The following is a 20,180-nucleotide window of genomic DNA, read 5'->3' as shown; positions in this document are numbered from 1 at the left end:
TGTAATGGATAAGAAAGGTCTACTAAGGGGGTAATGGAGTAATTTATATATTTTATTTATTATATTTATTATATTTATTTTTATATATAAATATAAATCTATATTTAAAAAATCTATTTATATTTATACACAATAGAATAGTAGTAATTTATGCACACGTTCTGATTTTGCAGAGTTAGACGCATTCCTGGGTCAAACATAAATTCTTGATCCCAGAAAAACATTCCTGTCCAAAAATTTGATCCTAACCGTATCCCTACCCCTAAATTTAACCCTACCCATTAGTTATCAGAGGGTAATGATAGGTGAATGACACTGATGTTGTAAGACTAAACTTGACATAAACTGAGTCCCTCAAATCTGATTGGTTGATTAGAATGTTGTTCCAGGATCCACAAAGATGTTTATCCAGAAACATGTTGAAATCAGGTTCTGCACATTATGCAGTGGTATCTCATTTTTAAGATATCTTTCAAGATAGGCTTTTTATAATGCTAACCAGTATGTTGATTCAATAAATGATAGAAGTAATGTGATCAGATTCAGGATGGTCCAAATGAATCACAGTGAATCACCTGGGTCTTTTCAAAGGATTTTGTGAACGCTTGACCATGTGCTCTCTGTGATGTCCAGGTGAAGGTGAACATTCTGGGGGAGGTGGTGGAGAAAGGCAGCACGACTCTGGCAGTGGATCTGTCTGCGTTCAGTCTTCACTCTGCCATCTACTCTGCCCGACCGGACGTCCGGTGTCTGCTGCACCTCCACACTCCTGCCACAGCTGCGGTACGACACACACTGACCTGAGAACAGTCCACAGTGCTGAAACTGGAGGACAAGGCCATTGTGTTCTAGAGTTTCTTGAGTCGCTCATCCAAAAGAATTACATTTAAGCACATATATTTAATATTTGTACAAAATATGAATCTAAAACTAAATACTAGTTTGTTTTTACCAATTGTTTCATATTAAATGTCATAAATTAATGTATTTATTTGTTTGTTTGTTTATGTTGTTTTGTTAATTTTATCCATCTATCTGTCTGTCTATCTATCTATCTATCTATCTATCTATCTATCTATCTATCTATCTATCTATCTATCTATCTATCTATCTATCATCTATCTATCGTTCTATCATTCTATTTATTTATTGTTCTAGCTACAGTGTCTCTGTCTGTCTGTCTGTCTGTCTGTCTGTCTGTCTGTCTGTCTGTCTGTCTATCTATCTATCTATCATTCTATCTATCGTTCTATCTATCTATTGTTCTAGCTAGTGTCTGTCTATCTATTGTTATCTCATTCAAGCTACAGTGTCTGTCTATCTATTTATCAATCTATCTATCACAAAAATACTTATTGCATTATTAAAAAATTATTATTATCACTCTATTATTTTATAAGTGTTGTCTCAAATTACCTACAAACCTGAGAGCTGACATCTGTTGAAGATACTTCATACTGCATTCTCTAATTTATCTTAATTGGTGGATTTTATTATTCTAGCAACAAACATCTTCTATAAGCGCTATTAATCTTTCATGTAGGTATCAGCCATGAAGTGTGGCCTGCTACCGCTATCCCATGAGGCTTTGCTGGTGGGTGAGGTAGCTTATTACGACTATAATGGAGTAATGGAGGACGAAGGGGACAGAGTGGAACTCCAGAAGAGCCTCGGCCCTACATGCAAGGTTAGATCCGCGATTACAGAGACTTCCCTCAGAACATGATGTTGTAAGCTCGAAAAGGGGTTGATGACATGTTGTAACTGCACAGGTGTTGGTGTTGAGGAACCATGGAATCGTGGCACTGGGAGACTCAGTGGAGGAGGCCTTTTACACAATCTACCACATCCAGACCGCCTGTCAAACACAGGTAGGCAACAACAACAAAAGTTACAGCCCTTCCCATGATGGAAAAACATGGAAGAGTGGATAGTGGGACAGTGGGAGTTTAGAGAGAGAATGCTAGTGTTCAGAGACTGAGAGAGCCAGTGAAAGGGTGTGCGCAAGAGAACACACAGAAAAGTCATATTTGTAGTATAAATATGCATATTAAATATAAATATGTATATTATAATATAAATGTTTATAGTAAATATACACTGAAAGTTAGGGGTCAGTAAGATTTTTAGAATGTTTTTATAAAAGGCTGCATTTATTTGATCAAAGGTACTGTAAAAACAGTTAAATATTATTACAATTTAAAAGATGTGTTTTCTATTTTGATTATATTTTAAAACATAATTTATTCCTGTGATGGCACCGCTGAATTTTCAGCAGCGTTATTATCAAATTATCTTTCAGAAATTAGTTTAATGCTGATTTGGTGCTCAAAAAAACGTGCTTCTTAATATTTTTGTGGAAACGTTGTACATTTTATTTTCCGTATTGTTTGATTAATAGAAAGATCAAAAGAACAACCTTTATTTGAAATAGAAATCTTTTTGTAAAATAGCTAATGTCTTTTCCGTTAATTTTAATCAATTTAAGTATTCATTTCTTATCTTTTTTTTTAATCATAGTGACCACAAACTTTTTACTGTAGTGTAAATATTTATAGTAAATGTGAATTTTTGCTTTGCAATATATTTCATCATTAACATATAGTGCTCTGTGAGCGATTTATGTAAAAAAAAAAAAAAATTATTGATCCATTCACAAAGAACGTGTATTTGCGGTTAAAAACGCGGGTCACTCAAGCAAGAGACTCATTTGAACTTCTTTTAGTTTTGAGAATGCCACGTCATGCACCAATGAAAGCAAATCTGCACAGTATCAGATGTTTTTTAAATCATTCCAGGAATGACTGTAAAGCTCATGGAAAAGTCTTTTAAATTCATTAGTCAAAACTGTGGGACCCATGACAGAAAGGATTGTGAAAACGGGTTGAGAATAGATGTATTGTTAGCTGGAGTGTAACGTTCAGTATGCTGTTTGTTCACACTGAGTCATGCTGCAGTGTTGTGTTGTCCTGGCAGGTGGCAGCACTGTGCAGCGCTGGAGGGGAACAAAACCTAATCATGCTGGACCGCAACATTCACAAGCCCGTGGTCACAGGCACTGTGGGTTGGGCTGGATCCACCTTCGGCCCCATGCACAAGAGCAGGCTGGGAGAACATGAGTTTGAAGCATTGATGAGGACGCTGGACAATCTGGTTAGTTGATTCCAATTTAAAGTGCTAGTATGTTATTTCAAAGGTTCCTATTTTGTTTTGGAGGTCTCTGAGGTTTACAAGCATCCAAGGTTGGCCAGGACACTCCTGTAAAAGAGATTTTAATCTCAGTGAGCTTCTCTCCTGGTTAAAAAAAGGTTAAAGGGAAAAAAAGGTCAATTTTTTTTAAAAAATTTATCATAATATACATTTGTAGCATCAGCATGTAGGATTCAGTCTCACTAAACCCCTCCTTTCCGAGAGCCTACTCTGCTCTGATTGGTCAGATGGCCGAGTATGTGATTGATCACCGTTGTGATTGGTCACCGCTTACAGCGCATGTCGGAAACCAAACGCTTTTTACCATACCTGAATTTACAGCGTCTTCTTGATATGTCACCAACACAAACCAAACTCTTCCAGTCAAGTAGACGTTGTTTACAGGCAGCCAATGAAGACCCTAGATGGGCATTATGTAAATGTATTACAAACCTACATAGGTTTGTGTAGAAAGTAAGACTGGAATTACTGACGACTCTTTTTTTCTTCTTCTTTTAACTCCATTTATCGTGCACTTTGATCTTTGAAACTTTGTAGACCTTTTATATTCACAAACAACTATATTACACACTACAACATGAAAGGTAATGTCTGAAAAAGCATAATATGACACTTTATTTGCATGATTGTGTTTACATACAGTATTACCGAAGCATTAACAAGAAACAAGTAATAACAAGAAAAAGAAAATACATAATGACAATAGCAAAAAACAATAGAAAAGTATTCAAAAAAGGTGCTAAGTTATTCACAAAAATAAGATGAAGAAAAATGTATATAATATTAATTACACATACTGTGATTGCATGTATGTGGATGGTAAAGTCTAAATGTATCTAAAACAATGGAGACAGTCAGACCAGAGCAATTTACCTAATTCATATTGTATTGCTATTAGACTTGACTTGAGAACATTTGATCATCATTTATAGGGTTACCGTACAGGATACGCCTACCGTTTCCCAGTGCTGTTGGAGCGCACCAGAACCAGGAGAGAGGTGGAGGTGCCTGCCACCGCCACATCATTTTCTTTTCATGACGATGGGGTTCAACCCCACCCCCGTCTCAATCCACACACCCAGAGACAACAGCAGAAGACTAGATGGCTGAACACCCCAAATGTCTATCAGAAAGTCAACCAGGACCAGGCCAGCCCGGGACATCGGACTACAGTGAGAGAGCTCTCATATAGCTTGTGTAAACTTTATAGAACTTGAGTATCCAAAATGTCTATTCTAATAATGAGATCTGAGCTTAATTATTAGCACTGACCGTCATGTTGTGCGCATACTTAAGACACTAATAATAATGCTAATAACTAGCCTAAGTATTACATTATGGCATGTAACCCATGCAACATATTTCAAATTGTGTGACCAGATTTCTGATACTGAAACATTTCAAAATATCATTTAAATCTAACTTATCATCTATGAATTACAAAATGGGGACAATACTATTTACTAAATACAATTTTTACTAATACAATATTTTTGTTGTCGGTACCAGACATTATTATTAAAATATATAATTATATTGATGTTAGCAGGTCAAACAAAACATAACTGGTTTAAATATGACTTCACAAAAACATACTATGTTCTCATATTTAAATAAACTCTATTTATTGTATGGATTTTCTAAATGTATTAATATTTTCATTTTTACAAGCTGAATATGCTGTAAACTGTAACAAACTTTTTTACTTTTCAAATATTATTTTAGTAACACTAAAGTTTAGCTCTATTAACAAGTTGCTTATTAGCATGCATATTACTAGGCTGTTTATTAGTACTTATAAAGCACATATTAATGCCTTATTCTGCATAATCATATTCTACTTCCCTTAATCTTACCCAGTACCTAAACTTAACAACTACTTTACTAACTATTAATAAGCAGTAATTAGGAGTTTAAAGCAAAAGTCATAGTTAATAGTTAATAGTGAGAATTGGACCCTGAACTAAAGTGTGGCCGTTATTTTGTGTTTGTGCTTTTGGAAATGGATCTTTACTATCCTTAATTAGGCTTATTATTTTGCATTATAGGCTCATTTTGAGCACAACGTATGTTCTTTCTGAATTTAAAAAAAAAAAATTTATCCATATAGAACTATCACCCATTTGGTATAGTTAAAATATGTGTGTGGGAACTACTGCATAATTTGTGACCGTACTTTCAGGAATGTTTAAAATGATGTTTAAATTAATCCTGCACCCTGTTATATAGTACATACTAACTATTCGTGTTGAATTCAAGTAATTCTGTTTGTATACGTTACTACCTTGAAACCGATAATGGTGTCTCTTTTGATAACTGATGATCATTGTGATCTGCTCTCGTCCATGTTTAGTTCTCCATTGCTAAAGTATCAGCATGTGACAGTCATCAGTGTAGCTTGCAGTGTATTGTAGAAATCAGAGTAGCTTTTCTTCTGAAAATGAATTGACAATTTGAATGACTAAGCCAGAGACTGTGTTGCAGTTCAGAAAATAGTCCGAGTGTGAGTCATAGAATATTATTGGTAGAATAATGGCGTATTCGTTACATCACTGTGATAGGACTACAGTTTGGCTGTCTCTTCTGCCATGTTCCACCCACCTCCCTTTTCTGCTTCTCTGCAATGCAGGGGAGATATTTTATTGTCATGAATCTCACTGCAGTGCTTGCACTGCCCTCTGCTGGTCCCTTTTGGACCTGCTACATATTTCCCATGCATCTTTCCCTCAAACTGTCTGCCTCAGTTAGCTTTTTAACATAGGCTGGATGTCTCAGGAATGATTAACTTACTTTCGTTCAAGCAGCTGAATTTCTTCTGTATTGATTTTTTTTTTCTTCTTTTAGTGGCTGAAGGCAGAGGAAATCGCACAGGCCAGTGGACAGGCCATTAAAATCGAGAATCCAAACCAGTTTGTCCCTCTATTCACCAACCCAAAGGAGGTGCTTGAGACTAGAAATAAGGTACAGTAAGCTTTTTTAAATGCCTATATTGAAACTGCAGATTTTATTGATTTGATGTCAAAACTGAAATCAGGACAAATAGTGCATATTTTCTTGTTCTCTTATGCTCACCAAGGCTGCATTTATTTTATTTAAAACAGTGAAAACAAATTCAGCTATCACCACATGAATTACATTTAGACATGTATTAAAATAGAAAACATACATGCGACCCTGGACCACAAAACCAGTCACATGGGTACATTTTTTTAAATTGAGATTTGTACATCATCTGAAACATCATCTGATTTGTACATCATCTGAAGGCTGAGTAAAAAAGCTTTTGATGCATGGATTGTTAGGATAGGGCAATATTTGGCTGAGATACAACTATTTTAATATCTGGAATCTGAGGATGCAAAAAATTTATGTTCGCGATTTTGCTGCATTCACTCACAAAAATAAATGTTTTATATATTTACGGTTGGAAATTTACAAAATATCTTCATGGAACATGATCTTTACATAATATCGTAATGATTTTTGGCATAAAAGAAAAAATGATAATTTTGACCCATACAATGTATTGTTGGCTATTGCCACAGATATACCCGTGCTACATGTGACTGGTTTAGTGACCCAGGGTCACATGTTTATTTTCTATTTTAATACATGTTTAAATGTAATTCATGTGGTGATAGCTGAATTTTTATCATCATTATTCCAGTCTTCAGTGTCACATGATCCTTCAGAAATCATTATAATATCCTGATCTGATGCTCAATAAACATTTATTATTATAATCAATGTTGAAAGCAGTTGTGCTGCTTAATATTTTGCAGAAACTGTGATACATTTTTCAGGATTCTTTGGTGAATAGAAAGTAACAGCATTTGTTTGAAATACTTTTTTTTTTGTAACAATGTAACCATCCAAACTTTTGAACAGGAGTGTTATTCAAATTTAGCTGTAAGCTGCAATTCTCCGAGGCTACAGCAGGTGGAGAAATATAGTATAAATAGAAAAATAATGATGACTAAGATTTCTGAGTGAAGTGTGCTAGCATTTAGTATTCAAGAATAAATACATATTTTATCATAATCGGTTACTATCATTAGATGTTCTGCATGACTGTCAACTGCCAACAAAACTGAGAGCAGATCTCAATATTATGGCAGAGAATTGCAGTCTCGCCAACAGTGCGAGACAGAGTGTTTGTAGTGGCAGACATTTTGCAACATGTAGTTTCAGTTTTTTTACCATCAGGACCAAGAAGGCTGTGAAGGGAGGAGGGAATAGTCGCAGGGAGAGGAGAATATTCAGCAGAGAAAGGATAGCGAGAGAAGAAATGGACGATGATTGGTCAGACAGGCAAAACATAATTAAAGTTCACTTAATAGGAAGCTCAAAAGAACAAAAAAAAAACTTTTGAACAGTGGTGATTCAATTTGAGCTATTACTGTAGTACATTTCCATAAATAATAGGAATATGTTGTACCCTGAAATCATTACATTAATGAAATGCTTAAAAGAAAGCTGAACATCGACTAGTATAGTATCATTGAAGGATTATAACTGGATTATGCATAGAAAAGAGCAGCAAATACTTTATAAGATGATAAATAACTTTTTTAGACTATAATATACTAACTTAAATCATAATATTATTAAGAATGTTTATGAATCCAAAAATATTCTTAGGATAGATGTTTAGTTGTTGGTAGTTGTTTAGTTTAGGTGACATTCATTTTGGAGCCAAAATTAAAAAATGATGCAGATACAAAGAGAATATGTCAAGTACATCCAAGCTGTATTATAGCAGCTATGTCTACATAAACACAAAATACACTGGAGAGCTTGGATTTTATGTTATTATGTTATTATTTGTGTTTCAGATCAGGGAGCAGAATCGTCAGGACATGAAAACAGCGGGACCTCGGTCTCAAGTGTTAGCCAGTGTCATCACAGACAACAGTCCACCGGTAAGATCACAGAGTGTCATTCAGTTTATATATACTCAAAATAAGATCATATATACTCATACACTTCAAATTATTACCGTAAAACATGTCCTTTCGTATTCTTTCTCTTGAAAATCTGAACATTCTTAAAGTGCCCCTATTATGTTCTTTTAAAGGTTCCTTATTAGATGTCTCCTACAGTGTGTTTACATGAATCAAAGTAAAAAAACAATGACATTTTTGTTGTTTATTGCAGCCTCAACTCTTTTTTCACAGTGTCTGAAACGGTTCAAATTCGACTAATCTATGACCAATGAATATTTTTCATTGCTCGAAATCCGTTTCTAAAGACTTTTGCTTGAGCGTGTGCATGTGTTCATAACGTGAGCATGATCGTTCTGCTTCCAGTCTCCAGAGACTGTCGAGCCCCCAGCCATACCCGAGCCAGACACTCCGAATCCCTTCAACGAGCTGACGGATCGGGAGCTGGAGGAATACCGCGAGGAGGTGCAGCGCAAACAACACGGCCAGCAGGACGGTACGAGCTGACACTGTCTTACCTAGACTTAGACAGTGTAGTTTTCTGACCAAAGTATTGATGTTTTATTGATTTTCTCACTGGATTAAAGAAGAGAATTCAATAAACACCCCCTGTCTTATACAGTACACATCCTTAGACAAATATTGACTTGATGTCACTGCTACTACCAAAGTTTTGCTTTTTATTTTACTATCCACTTTTAAGAATGAACGTTTGGAGCAATATATATTTTAATTCAGGAAATAGATAATGCATGTATTTAATGCTTTGAAGTGTGCCTTGAAAATAAATGAATTAAAGTTGTTGAATTTCAGTATCTTTCCAGAAACTGCTAACTTGAGGTTTTGTGTCCCGACATCATTTCTTCATGGTTCAGCACCTGAGCACTGATCTTTTTGCACTGTGTCCTGTCTGACAACCTTCCCACACACACACTAAAATTCAAGAACGCCTTTACAGTAACTACCAGTGTTGGGGATGTTACTTGCCAAGCTACAAACTACCCATGACTTAAAGTAGTTAAACTATTGTTTAGATGGATACGCAGTATCCGTAATAATCTATATATATATATATATAAATGATAGGAATCTTAAACACAATTTTATTAAACGCATATATTTACTCTTTTGTAGAGCTAATGAAATAAAATAGCAGCACATATATACAGTATAGTGTATATATAGAGAGAGATTTTTATTTATAAATATTGAATTGAAATGACATGCAAGGACTCAAATAGAAAAATTAACTTGTTACTATTATTATTATGACCATACCATTATTTTGAAATCAGCTGAGCTATTGTCACACTGCTAAAACATTTTTTATTAATTTAGCAACAACGCTATTTTTAATAAATGACTCCTTAACACTGGTTATTACTCACTGTACACCTCCTCCTTATCTCCCTCTATCTGTGTTTCCTCTCCTCTTCTTCCCTCTACCCTGATGTTGTGTAAAAGGTGTGGAGGAGGTGGTGAATGACACGGGGACTTCCCCGACTACCTCCCCCAAAAAGAGCCCAGTGTCAGGTGAGACCCGGTGGTGCTTCCCCTCACACCTGTGCATGTGAACATGACACTGCCGAAACACCTGCTATGGTCACACATGCTGATCTGTGTGTTGCATCATCACAACCCCTGTTACTAAAAGCAAGATAAAAAGTTCGGTAACACTTTACAATAAGGTACCATTAGTTAATGCATTAACCAGCATTAATGAGCAATTAATTTTTTTACAGTATTTATTCATCTTTGTTTGTTAGCAGCCATATCACCCTGTAGCCCAAGACTGGTTGCCCCACTGAAGCTAAGCGGGGTTGAGCCTGGTTAGTACCTGGATGGGAGACTCCTAAGAAAACCAGGTTGCTGTTGGAAGAGGTGTTAGTGAGGCCAGCAGGGGGCGCTTATCCTGTGGTCTGTGTGTGTCCTAACGCCCCAGTAATAGTGACAAAGAGCACTGTTTTTTGGATGAGACATTAAACCGAGGTCCTGACTCTCTGTGGTCATTAAAAATCACATGGCACTTCTCGTAAAGAGTAGGGGTGTAACCCCGGTGTCCTGGGCACATTCCACCCATCGGCCCTTGCCAATCATGCCTCCTAATAATCCCCATCCAATGAATTGGCTCTATCACTCTCTCTCCTCTCTCCACTATATCTGGTGTGTGGTGAGTGCACTCATCCAAGTGGATGCTGCACACTGGTGGTGGTTGAGGAGAGACCCCCTGATATGATTGTAAAGCGCTTCGGGTGTACAGTAATACATATGAAAGCGCTATATATATAAATGCCTCATTAGTTAAAAAATACAACTTTTCATTGTAAGTTCATGTGAGCTGAGGTCCATTAAATATTGTTAACAGAGGTTGCGGCAACACTTTTATTTTTAATAATGTATTAGTAAATGTTGAAATTAACCAATGTACTAATGTTAACAAATGGAACCTAATTGTAAAGTGTTATTTTTTTTCTCCATATGCGATAGTAGATATGGATATTGTAGAGATTAATGCAGATTTATTTTATAATCTGGTATCAATGCATATAATGACCTTAAAGGAAGTTTACCCAAAAATGGCTATTCTGTCATATGCATATATTGCTAACACTTTACAAAAAGGTTTGATTTGTTAACATTAGTTTACATTAATCAACATGAACTAACAATGAACAATACTTAGGTAATGTTAATCTCAGCATTTACTCTTTTTTTTTTAGATCAAATGTTGTAATCTATTTAATTTTAACTGTAGTCTGTTAAAATTAGCTAATGCAGTATGAACTAACATGAACATTTTTTATTAACTAACATTAACAAAAGTAATTTTAAATGCTGTAAACATATATTGTTCATTGTTAGTTAATGCATTAATGTTAAAGTTGGCATGAAACGGAAGTTGCGATAGTCTTTTCTTCCGTATTGTGACGTATATTTGAGTGAAAAGTCAGGGCCTTATTTTGTCCATTGGGAATTGATTGGATGATTGTGGTTTGCTATTGGTCGACATCGATATCGCCCTCGCGCCAGTAAACACGTCCTCAGAGAAGAGTTTGCAAGAGGGAGGGGAAGTTATTGTGATTGAAGATTATGAAATCACGTGATTTAAAAAAAGAAGAAGCAATTTACACGGATAAATACTTTTTAATACATTCAGCAATAAAAATAAGAATGGTTGATTTTGATTTCGTTGTGACTAACAAATTACCTTACTGTAAAGTGTTACCCATATACTGTTATTTTCCATTAATATTTTTTGAAGAATCTAAAAATGATACTGACAGAAGTTTCCTTTTTGGGTGAACGGTGCCTTTAACTTTCAGGGTAATGTACAGTAACATGGGATGTCTGTATTCAAGTCTGTGTCAGTGTTTTCATTTCAATTGTCATAATTTTTTTTTTTTATGTGTGACATTTTCAGCTCTGTACTGTAGCCTCCATCTGTCTTCACACCTTGTCTGTCTGTCTCTGTCCCTCTATTATAATTTGTAGGACAATCGTTTGGTACTGAGATCTTGTCTCACTAGTGAGTATATAGACAGACATTGCACACAACTTGAACGAGCATGTTGGCCAAAAAACTGTAATGTCATAGCAGCTGCTTCTGTGCCACGGGTAACCCTCTAAACAACTGCTTAACTGCTTTGCTTCTTTCTTTTCTTTATTATTTTCCATTTTTATTTCGATTGCATTCGCATGCAGGTGGGAAACCCACAGATGCCGTGCAGAACGATAAAGGCGATGAGAAGAAACAGCAGGAGGAGCTAGAAAAACAAATGAAGGCTCTGTCCACCACTGACACTTCTGAAACCACACCCTCGGCCCCGCCCAACAAGCCTGCAGGAAACACCCCAGAGGGCTCACCTTCCAAATCTCCTTCAAAGAAAAAGAAGAAGTTCAAGGCCCCCTGTTTCCTAAAGAAAAACAAGAAACAGAAAGAGAAAGCAGAATCTTGAACTCCAGAAGTGTTCTTCACTAATACTTACACGCAAACACATCTTCACATCCATTTACTGATCTTTACATGCCATACGAGTTTCTGATTATGGTTTTGTGGGTTGAAACATGTTTTCGGTGCACTCTGTCCTCCACGCCGATGCAAATTTCACAATGCTTCACTAATGCACATTGAATATGACCCTTCCCCTTGCTTTAAAATGAATTGCACTTAGTACTTGCATATAGAAAAAAGAATGTGGCATTGAGTAAGCATTGATTGTTCATGTCTATCGATTCTGATTGTTGTTCATTATCATGTTTAAATAATTACATGTTGACTAAAATCTTTTTTAACCACTATTAACATCCTTCATCTCACTTTGTTATGAATAGCAGGGATAAACTAATTGAAAATGTTTCATTCACTGGAAATCACGATCGCAGTGGCTTGCAAACAATAGCCTACATGTCAAAAGGCCAAAAAAAGCAAGATAATGGCTTGTTGCTGCAAAGAAAATTCAACACTAAATGCACGTCTTTATTCCACTCGTTTTTTTAATTGTTATTATTTAGTATCTTTATTTTGTATGTATGTGCGCCGGAGACTTCTTTGCAGTTGTAATTATTTTTATGATCAGCCACTGTTATTTAAATGCATTTGTGTGTATATTATTAGCCGGTTTATAAACTTAATTCCATGTCAATATTAGAATGTAAAATGCTAGGATCGGATGTACCATTCATTAAAGATCACATCCATGTGAAGTTGTTGTAGTCTGTCTTTGCAGGTGGATTTCAAAACAATACTTAATTGTGACTGAGAAAATCAAAGATTACATTTTTTTTTTCTGGTCATGTTAAAGGGATAGTTCACCCAAAACTTTGACTCACCCATATGTTGTTCTAAACCTGTATGAGTTTATTTCTTCTGCTGAACACAAAATAATATATTTTAAGCAATTTATATTGTATAGCCATTGACTTCCAAGTTCCATATTATTATTATTTTCCTAGAATTCAAAGGCTACCATCAACTGTCTGATTACCAACATTCTTTAAAATATCTTCTTTTTAGTTCAACAGAAGAAACCCATACAGGTTTGGAACAACATGAGGTTTGGGTGAGCAAATGATGACAGAATCTGAATTTCTAGGTGAACTAATAACCCTTTAACTTTAAAGAGGTTGCTTTCGAGTACAAATATGTTGCAACCAGTGCATATTTGATGTTAATGTATTTCAGAAGTATTTAACTGAAAAGCAAATACATAATGATTTTCTTTTCATTTGACATCGCAAGGGCGTAATGTGTGATAGGAACTATTTTCACGGAACCCTTGAAGGCTTCCGGATTGCTTTTTGTGGCGCACAGTTGATGGCGACCAGCAGACGTTTGAGTCTGCAAGTTTGTGAAAGCGCTGTTTGAAAGAAAGGAGTTTGCTTCATATTAATCTAATAATGGTGAGAAGCAGGAGCCGAACACCACCAGCACCACCACGACGAGGTTTGAATTCAATTATTGCTTTAAATATATGGATGGCAACTTAACGTGTGACTGGGTACCTTTGATAACGTCGCATCTGGCGCACATTAAATTACACAAAAAACACAGATCAAATTATACTTGTACTTCTGATTATACAAATTAATCTTGCTCATCAAGCTCTTTCTACGAGTTGAAATATTCTACAGCCCAATGTAATACAGATAACCATTTTGCGAGTGGAGGTATTAAACTAACGTTAGCATTATAGCATATCATTGGTTGCTTAACTGTATCTTTTTAGGTCACATTGTTTTAGTCTTTTTTTTTTTCTTTGAATGTTATTTATTAACATCTTGTTATTACTAACTATAAAAGATTTATTTAGTTTTTAAATGTTCATTTTATTTCACAAACAATGCCACAAATTATCATAAAAAATATAGTTTTTTTAAGATGTCAGCGGCATCTAAAAATAAATTGTTCACTCTGTTATAGCATTACAATTATTTTTATTATAGAAAAAAATAGAATATCAGTATTAAATAGTTTTAATTGGAAAAAAAAATCTGGTTAGTGTGGCAATGAGATTGTTATATGTGCATTGAATATTATTTTTATTATGGTAATTATTCAGTTTTGCTTTTTTAAACACTGGTTGACCTCATCCTAATGCTTAATTATAGTTAAGATTTTGAAAAACCAGATGAAGGGTACAATGGACTTTTCAGGCAGCTAGTAAATTGAAATATTCAAACATAAAGGTTATTTATTTTGTTCCAACCTTTTGTTGGTAACGGCTTTGTGGTTTCTCATTCCAGAGAGACGCCGTTCACGCTCGTCTTCACGAGATCGTGAGAGGAGGCGCAGGGAGCGCGAGAGATCCCGGGACAGAGACCGGCGAAGGTCGCGCTCACGCTCCCCCCAAAGGCGCAGATCCAGGTGAGCTTGTGGCATCAGACACTCGCTGTACACACATTTGATTAGCGAAGAACATAACAGGCCTGTGAATCTGGTTAGATAAAAAGTGGAGCTCTGGGCTCAATGTTTAGTTTTTGATAACCCCTCCTCCAGCTGTGTGCCTGTCTTGTTTATGTAGGTCTCCACGGCGACATCGCTCCTCCTCTCTGTCTCCATTGCGGCAGAAGGACAGACGGGATGATAAGGAAGTTAAAGACAAGCCAGCAAAGGTCCATCTGATATCAGGTGGGGCACTTTGTTTTATCCTACAATATCATTACTGCAGTGAAGTTGGCGTCACCCTGATTCCCTCGACAAAAAAAACAATAGGAGGAACTATTCGGTTATCCGGACCACACGTGTGTCTTTTAGTTCCGTATAGTCCTCCCTGGTTGGTCCTAACCCCAATGACGGGTAGGTTTAGGGGCGGGGGTAGGCCATCGTTTGGTCTGGATAACCGTATAGTAGCCAATAGGATTTTTCCATTGACTTTTGGATTATTGCAGAAAACAAGCTATGTGACTACCAAAAGATTATACTTAAACATTTAGCCACTTGTTAGCAACCACCTTTTTCAAGATGTAAAAGCTTTAAAGGGTTAGTTCACCCAAAAAATGAAGATTCTGTCATTAATTACTCTCCCTCATGTCGTTTCAAACCCCGTAAGACTTTCGTTCATCTTCGGAACACAAATGAAGATCTTTTTGATGAAATCTTAGAGCTTTATGTCCCTTCATTGACCGCTACGCAATAGCTTAACATTAAAACCTGATCACACATCTCTGTGCGTTTACCTTTAAAGACCCACTCCGATGAAAATCATGTTTTTCTAGGTGTTAACATGTTCTTGTGCCATTTTTCTGATGTTAGAGGACATATCTTGAGAAAAATAAGTTCAAAGTTGTATTTCTGAGTATTTCTACATTCAAATGGCTGTGAATCAGTAGCAGACGCTAAAATGCCGGCTAAAATAGACTGGAGTTGTGACGTAGTAACTCCACTGGGCGGGGCCACAAGCTCATACTCAAATTGGAACACATACTGTAACAAATAAGTCACTTTTCACCGTCTATCAATCGTCAAAACTAAAGTTTGGAGAACACAGACTGATCCCGTCAGTTGTAATTACTGACGGGATCAGTCTGTTCTCTCCAAACTTTTTCATTACATAATGAGAGAGGGCAGCCAGCCTCCTCCAGCTAAGCAACAGGTGAAATTCCGCGCTCGTTCAAGTAGACTTGCACACGCCGGGTGGCGACGAGTTTCGCCTGTCGCAGTCGTTTGTCCCCTCGTGTGTCAAGCCCATCACTCGTGAGAGAGTCAGTCAGTTATTCAGATAGAGCGGTGACATTAGCATCATAATAATCCCGAAATTCCGAGCAATCCACTGATACTAAATATGTCCTGATTGATCACTGTGGGAGGGATGAAATATCGAGGCGAAGTCGAGCTGTTTTTTACCGCGACATCTCGAAGTGAAATAATGATCGGTGATAAATTTGATTAACTTCGGATAATAATAATTAACGTGTATATATAATACTGTAATGCTTCTCCATGCCAACGGCTCCGCCCACAACGCAGAGGCGAATTGCTAATGAGCTACTGCCGCTCTGCTGAAGCAAAGTCCCAGAAAACGGCACAGGTTTTGAGATTTTGGCTAAAAATGGCATAATCATAATTTAAAGACCACTGGGAATGTTTAAAAATAGCTCAAAATAATGATCGGAGTGGGACTTTAAGACCGGATCACGCATATGTGTGTAGTCACCATTAAGATTTTTTTTTTTTATGCAGTTGAAGATTATGGCCAAGCAAGTCAGTCAAGTTGAAAGCCAAAGAAGTAAGGTCTCAAATGCTTTTTATTCCATGTTTTTATCTACTATAGAGCCTGAGAAATTAAGATTTTAGTAGGCTGTGACAAATTTTGACACCTATTTCTGGAAACCCTTAGGTTTTGGAAGGGGGTTTACAGAAAAAGTACTTAGGCATAAAAAGGCCTTTTTTAGCAGGCGTTTTAGGCCTAAATGGGTTAACACGTTCATAAAGAGATTCTAAAACGAATCCATATAAATTGAGCAGTTTAGTCCAAATTTTCTGATGAGACTCAATCACTTTCTATGATGAACAGATTTGATTTAGGCTTTTATTCACATATAAACATTCATCAACTCACACATCAGTTGTGGTAAACGGAAGCTCAAGCATGTTGAGCTTCTGTTCATGTTCACTGATCAATGTTTAAATGAGAATAAAAAAGCCTAAATTAAATTTTTATGTAGTAGAATAAAATTTAAATATCTTAAGCTTGTGTTCACTACAGACCTTATTTCTGGTATTTAACCAAAAACCCATTCACTTCAGAACGATGGAACCGGAAGTGCTAAAATGCAAACTCGTGTCTGGGTTTTGGCCCACAAAAATACTGTGTGTTATGAGAGTCACTGTGTCAGATAATGAATTCTTGTGTCGTGGACAAGAACGTGCCAGACTACAACATTCCCAACTAATCATCGCTTGCCGTCTTTAACGACCTCCGTGATGTCATCGAGAAGGCGGAACTAGTGACTAGAAACGAATGTAAACAAACAACGGCTGCGGAATCGCAGTGTTTTTGTACTGGCTGTCTTGTCATCAGAAAGACCAAAAAAAGAAAGAAAATTGCATAATTCCACCTAGCCAGCACCAATACCATCATCTCTCTCTCTCTCGTTTCGCCATGTTTGAAAGCTGTGTACGGAAGCGCTTTTTTGCTCCTATTGGTCAATGTAACAGATGTGACAGAACTCGTCATGAAACATGCTTATCTTTTTTTTTTTATCCACTATGAGACACTATACGAGATAATAACAGTAAATTATTGCATTCTCTGCACCCACTGTAGTTTACAAATCACCACAACACCTTATGTCAAATACATTGTGGCACAATCGGACTGATCGTATAGTCTGAACCCGGCATTATCTGCATCTTTGGATTTCCCAATTAGAATTGTTAAGAGTCAAAGCAAAGTGATATACATAAACTTTTTTCAGGAAGGTGAGAAAATAATTTAAAGTCAATGCCCATCAATATTCACTGTTTACTTTATTAATAAAGTTAAAATATACAATTTGTCACATACACGTTGTGCATAGGCAGTACAATGTATTCAGGTCAGCTACACATTCTCTGTATTGTGCTTGATTCATCAGTTCACGTTATTTCAAAGACAAAGTAGTCTTTCATAATCATTCATCAAATTTTATAACTTGCTTTGCCTCGGAAATAACTGAACCACCTAAACCAGGGATAGGCAACGTTGGTCCTGGAGGGCCACTGTCCTGCAGAGTTTAGCTTCAGCCCGGATAACAATTCACCTGCCTGTATCTTTTGAGTAATCCTGAAAACATTGATTGGCTTGTCAAGGTGTGTTTAATTAGGATTGGAGCTCCAGGACCGGAGTTGCCTATCCCTGACCTAAACCATGCAAAAAAAAATGTAATAATGTTAATCAACAAATCTTTCCAATAGTTCAACCACAGTGATTTAGTTCCCAGTAATGTAATAAAAGTTATGGCAGTAATAGCGAATAACCAAGGCTGCAAAAAAAATACAGTAAAAAATGGTAATATTGTAAAATATTACAATTTAAAATGGCCATTTTCTATTTGAATATATTTTCAGATCTAATTTATTCTTGATGCAAAGCTGAATTTTCAGCATTATTAATCCAGTCTTCAGGATCACATGATCCTTCAGAAAACTTTAGAATATGCTGATTTTCTGCTTAAGAAACATTTCTTCTTATCAATATTGAAGACAGTTGTGCTGCTTAATATTTTTTGTGGAAACTGTGATGCATCATTCTTCAAAATTACAGCATTTATTTGAAATAGAAACCTTTTGTAAATGCATAATAAAACATAATAAATGCCTATACTGTCATTTTTTTATCAGTTTAATGTGTCCTTATAATAAAAGTATAAAACTAGCTGAATCCAGACTGAATGATAGTGTTCATTCTTTAAGATGCTTGAACATGACCTTCAGCCTACACTTCTCAGTCAAAAACCCTCCTTAAAAGGGTCAAAATACAGAAGTAAAATGGGTTGTGATCTTGAATATCTTTTCATTCTGATATCATGATGCTGAGAACAAACTCTGAATGTACCATGCATGGCATTATAAGTTGATGTCTTTTCTCTTCTGATTGCTCGTGCAGCTGAGGACATGCAGGGAAAGACTGAAGAGGAAATAGAGATGATGAAACTGATGGGCTTTGGATCCTTTGACAGCACAAAGGTAAGGTCACTTTCTTTGCTGCTAAATCATGTTAGAATCCATCCTACAAGAACGACCAAACGAGATGTTCTTTGCAATCTGTCATAATAAGTAAAGTATTTTGTATTGTTGTCAATCGCATATAGTTTAGTATCATATGTTAGTAAGCATTGGCCACTGTCTTGGCCTTTGGTCATCATGGGTAAAAGTACATTCTGTTCCACAAAGCTGCTTGCATCCTTTTTTTTTTCAATTGCAAAGCTGATCATCCAAATAACCACAAGATGGCACAGCTAGACAGTGCATGCTGAAAATATTCCTGTTGAAAACCAAATTAACTTGAAGATAAAATCTTAAATATTCTGTGCTGTAATATTCTTCCCTATTTTTTTTTATTAATGCGCAGTTATCTTTACATAATTAAAAAAATAATGTATGGTGTATAATTGTCATTTTTAATCAACAGGGCAAAAAGAAGGAAGGAAATGTTGCTTCGTTTGCAATTAACGTGTCACAGAAGAGAAAGTACAGGTCTGTGTAATTTACAGTATTTGTTTTCTGAGATTGAATCGTTCATCTGCCCGATCCCCAGATCCTCCACTTGATGATATGAGTTCTGGGATTTGTAATTCCTGGCTTGATTTTGTAATTTTATCCTTTTTTAAATGTATAAACGGCATTTGTTTTAAGAAAATTAACTTAAGTTAATATCCCAGCAACAGCACTGTATTTGGCCAATCACCTCTGCAGGTACTGCACAACTAAATGACAAACGTTCTCATTGGTGGGCAGTGATGTAATGTTTTGGTGCAGGAAGGCGATCAATGATGTAATCATATTTCTCTTGCAGGCAATACATGAACAGGAAAGGTGGTTTCAACAGACCCTTGGATTTCATTGCTTGATGGAGTCGCCAGGAACCATGTTTTAACGACTTTGTCTTTTTGATGAAATGTATATTTCTTTTTCTTCCCTGAGTTTATGTAAATATATGTTCCAGCGGTTTTTCCATATGTTTTGTTTTTCAGTCGATAGCTGTGATGTAAGTGTAGTTTAGTTTGTAGTAGCTCATTTTAAAAACTATTTTGATATTGTGGATACATTTCCTTAAATATCTTGTATAGCAAAAACATTGCAGTACTAAATAAATGGGAACTCTTGATGAATGTGTTCGTCCATTATTTTGTTATTGTGCTATTTTAGAATAATTGTGTTTATTGAAAAATATATGACAGTCAAATTGGCTATCACATATTTTAATGGTGTTTAACTCGTCTGAAAACAACCAGAGAAATAAATAAATAAAAATAATTCCATTGTTATATGTTTAAAACGTACAAATCATGTGAAGTCATTTTAACTATCAGCATGTACAAGGGAGG

At 36.0% G+C, this 20,180-nt stretch overlaps 2 protein-coding genes across 8 annotated transcripts in view; both read left to right on the top strand.

Moving 5' to 3' along the window:
* add2 (adducin 2 (beta)) overlaps window positions 1-12,857 on the top strand; it is a 31,567-nt gene extending 18,710 nt beyond the window's left edge. For 4 of the 7 annotated variants that reach the window (XM_079607480.1, XM_079607484.1, XM_079607483.1 and 1 more), the window contains 10 exons: window positions 634-783; window positions 1,544-1,687; window positions 1,773-1,871; window positions 2,977-3,153; window positions 4,143-4,382; window positions 6,055-6,171; window positions 8,046-8,132; window positions 8,520-8,649; window positions 9,618-9,686; window positions 11,856-12,857. In XM_079607480.1, the coding sequence (XP_079463606.1) occupies window positions 634-783; window positions 1,544-1,687; window positions 1,773-1,871; window positions 2,977-3,153; window positions 4,143-4,382; window positions 6,055-6,171; window positions 8,046-8,132; window positions 8,520-8,649; window positions 9,618-9,686; window positions 11,856-12,109 (1,467 nt within the window). In that variant the 3' untranslated portion in view covers window positions 12,110-12,857. Of the gene's footprint in view, window positions 1-633; window positions 784-1,543; window positions 1,688-1,772; window positions 1,872-2,976; window positions 3,154-4,142; window positions 4,383-6,054; window positions 6,172-8,045; window positions 8,133-8,519; window positions 8,650-9,617; window positions 9,687-11,645; window positions 11,680-11,855 lie in introns of all 7 variants that reach the window. The other 3 variants (XM_079607481.1, XM_079607486.1, XM_079607482.1) reach the window with 2 other exon arrangements.
* Window positions 12,858-13,370: 513 nt separating this feature from the next.
* snrnp27 (small nuclear ribonucleoprotein 27 (U4/U6.U5)) lies at window positions 13,371-19,960 on the top strand. Its single transcript, XM_079607498.1, has 6 exons — window positions 13,371-13,596; window positions 14,397-14,517; window positions 14,675-14,781; window positions 18,740-18,819; window positions 19,265-19,329; window positions 19,649-19,960. Exons 1-6 carry the CDS (start codon window positions 13,551-13,553, stop codon window positions 19,701-19,703), a joined length of 474 nt encoding a protein of 157 aa, XP_079463624.1. The 5' UTR covers window positions 13,371-13,550; the 3' UTR covers window positions 19,704-19,960.
* Window positions 19,961-20,180: the final 220 nt, after the last annotated feature.

The sequence above is a fragment of the Phoxinus phoxinus genome (assembly GCF_949152265.1).
Source record: "Phoxinus phoxinus genome assembly, chromosome: 3".
Lineage (NCBI taxonomy): Eukaryota > Metazoa > Chordata > Actinopteri > Cypriniformes > Leuciscidae > Phoxinus > Phoxinus phoxinus.
The sequence above is the reverse complement of the archived record's forward strand: the minus strand, read 5'-3'. Positions and strand labels throughout refer to the sequence as shown.